The sequence below is a fragment of the Lepus europaeus genome, chromosome X, assembly GCF_033115175.1.
Source record: "Lepus europaeus isolate LE1 chromosome X, mLepTim1.pri, whole genome shotgun sequence".
Taxonomy (NCBI): domain Eukaryota; kingdom Metazoa; phylum Chordata; class Mammalia; order Lagomorpha; family Leporidae; genus Lepus; species Lepus europaeus.
In genome coordinates, this window is record NC_084850.1 from 120,897,842 (window position 1) to 120,901,215 (window position 3,374).

Genomic DNA, 3,374 nt, shown 5'->3' on the forward strand with positions numbered 1-3,374 from the left:
ACTGTTATATTATCTTGTTCTAAATCACTAAATATTATGGACCATTTCCTAGTTTGTTTTACAAAATAGTAAAACTCTTAAATTTCATTCACAGCAATGAATATTTGAGCAGTATCATCCATAAACTTAGATTCTAAAGTTACTTAAACCTTCTGATAAAAGGAACAATATTTTTAAAAACTTATCTAAGAACAAAGAACAGAACAGGAAAGCAAATATGTCATATATATTATGTTGTCTACAGCCCCCGACCCTGACACAGAATGTGGATTTTTTTTTATGAACCACAAAACAAGGAATGACTCAAACTTTACTAGTGTGGGAGGGCCTGATGAGTAAGGCCCTGGAACGTGCATCAGCTATGGCTCTAATGCGAGCTCTAGCGGCAGCTCTGGTTCGGGCTCTCTCTTCCTCATCTCTCAAAGCTTCCGCATACCACGATGTAAAGGCAGTAGGGGCAATATCATGGACCTTGGCTAAAAACTCAAGGACTTTCATCTTACTTGTTTCAGCATAAGCTCTTGGGCCCCATAAGAATTCATGGCGTGGAGGAATAGTATTGGGAACCTCCCGGTATATCAGGTATTTTGCTTTCACCAAATCCTCGGTGATAAGCTTCCTGGGATCCCCAAAAATGAAATGCCTCCTCCCATCATATATCCCCATTATATTTAAAATTTGCCATATTTGCTCCTCAGTGGCACAGTTGCCCCTCGCAAAGATCACACCCAAGATTGTCATTAGCAAGCCAGTCTTGGGGATTCCTTCATCATCGCCCAGCTTTGCATCGTAGCTTATATCCAACTTGTTGATGAGGACATAGATGTGCCTGTTGGGATCCAGCTTCCTTATGTCAAGGCCAAAGATCAGCTCCATGTACTCAGAAGCTTTCATCAAGATCTCATGGAAGTGGCTCTTGGGCAAACGGATTATATTTCTCATCACATCTGCCTTCCAAATAGGCTCTTTCATTTGATACTTGAGCAGCAAGTATTGCACCAAAGTAACCACATTCTCATCCAGAGGGGCACTACATAAGTGCCCAAAGGCAACCTGGGCCTGTGAGGATGTTGGCCTTTCCCTCACTTGGTTATCGTATCTTGCATGTGAAACAGCTGCAGCAGTAGTGCTGGTGGCCCCAGAAGCAGTTGATCTCTGGGGAGTACTGACACGATTAGATGAAGAAGAGTGGGCCCGTTCTGTCACTCCTGCCGTGGCCTGAGCACTCACCAGATTCTGAGGCTCTTCCTGGGCCTGACGGCGTTTTGCCTGGGCTCGGAGCTTGCTCTTACGACCCCGAGGCATTTAGGCAAGTTAACTCTGTAACCTAGAAGATAAAAGGTGAGGTGGTTAGGTCATTTCAGCTGGGAGATACCTCACTGCTCCCATTCGAAGGTGCTCACTTCCCTGATAGCATAGTTAGAAGTCAGGGTTTCTCACATCAATTGCACATTCACCCATCTCTCAGGACTAAAAGCATGGGCATAGGTGTGTGAGATCTCTTCTGTTCTGGAGTGGGTGATTGCCTGAGACTTCACTCAAAGTCTATGACTTCTCTATCACAGTCTATTGTGGCTGTATCCAACTTTTTTTTTTTTTTTTTTTGTAATTTGACTTACCGAATTCTTCATTTCTAAGATTTCTGATTGTTTCTTTTTCAAGATCGCTTTCTTCTGAATTTCTCATTCATGTTTTGCATGTTATTGCTTATTTCATTCTAATATCTGTCTATTCTCTTGTATCTTTTTGAACATCCATATGCCCGATATTTTGAATTATTTATCAGGCATCATGCAAGTCTGGCATACACCCTGAGACTGTGACGTTTCTAGTGCCTGTGAGACTCAGTTTTGACTCAGCTCAATATCAGCCTGGGTGGCCACAATACTGTCCCCATGCTCCTCTCCCAACCTTGGGCAGTCAGAAAATCAGGGATCCAGTCAGGAGAAAGTAGTATAGGAAAGTGAGTTTAGAGCCGTGCCTTGAGGCTCAGGTCTGAGTCCATTGTGGTGAGATCCAGCTCAAGATAAAACCCAAAAGTCTCTATCCCCAAGCCAGTACTCAGAGATGCAGCCTCTAGATCATCCTGGCTTCAGGCAGAGACTTGCGCTCCGGTGCCTGGTGTGTTAGACAAGTGTTTCAGCCTGCATCACCCTCAGTATCTCAGGGCCCAGGTGTGCATCCACAAAACAGCATAGGCCCTGTAGTTACAATACTCAAGTGCAGCCCAGCTTAATGTAAGCCTAGGCAGCCAAGGAACTAACTGCCTTCATCACCGCTCCCTCAGCCATGGGCAGGCATAACAAAAGGAAAAGCTCCATTCACTAGAGAATAGGGTACCAAGGTGAGCACAAGATTGTGTACCGGATCTGGTTATACAATACTTGGCAGATATTAATGGACCCTGTCCCCAGGTCACGGATGATAGATGGAATCCCTGAACCTGCCCCCATCCCAACTTGGGACATGTGACTCCAGTCATCCGATGTCTACCTAGCCTGACAATGAGTGCAGCAGCCTTGGGCTATAAGCACACCTCAACGACAGGCAGCCCATAGCGAATTATTCCTTGGACCTATCCTGTGCTGCACCAGTCTTGGGTGTCTGTGGGCCCTGGATGTGACCTGACATTACCACATAGGTGGCAGGGTTGTTCACGCCTTCCCTCCTCTAATCACAGGCACAATAACATAGACGGTGTACTTATCTGCTTGGGGGAAAAAGGTAAGTGATTAAGAAGACATTGCATAGAAATCTGAGGCTGGCACTGTGGGGACATACGCATCTCTTCCTGCAATACCAAGCCCCTGTCAACACAGGCACTCAAGCAACCCCTCCAGGATTCTAGCTGGTGTTCCCACAATACCAGTCAGAATGAACTGAGGGCTGGTGTCCCCACTCCCTCAGACCCTGCCTCATGGTCTGCTGTCAAGACATAGGAACTCATGCTGGGTCTGAAAGGGGCACCCCATGCCACTGCTTCTGCTATTAATTACTGTGGAAGAAGATCCAGGGAAACTATATTATAGCACCAACTGGGAAAAAAGGCTAAAACAGCCTCTCAAACAAACACTGAAGAGACATCTTCAGGAAAAAGTCTTTTACCATGAAAGCCACTCACTAAAAGTCATAAAAAATCTAATGAGATAGTTGTGAAGATACCAATGTAGGGACATAGGAAGTAGGAAAACAGCGGGCAATATGACACCCACAAAGGAACATAATAATGCTTTAGTAACAAACTCTAAAGAAAAGGACATTGATGAAATAATTCAAAATAAATAATTTGAAATATCAGGCAAATGAATGTTCAAAAAGATACAAGACAATACAGACAGATATTTGAGTGAAATCAGCAATAACATGCAAGATAT

At 44.4% G+C, this 3,374-nt stretch overlaps 1 protein-coding gene across 1 annotated transcript; it reads right to left on the reverse strand.

Annotated features, from left to right (window-relative positions):
* Positions 1-303: 303 nt before the first annotated feature.
* On the reverse strand, positions 304-1,305 carry LOC133753545 (melanoma-associated antigen B10-like). Its single transcript, XM_062184242.1, has one exon. The coding sequence runs from the start codon at positions 1,303-1,305 to the stop codon at positions 304-306; it is 1,002 nt and encodes a 333-aa protein (XP_062040226.1).
* Between the last annotated feature and the right edge of the window lie 2,069 nt (positions 1,306-3,374).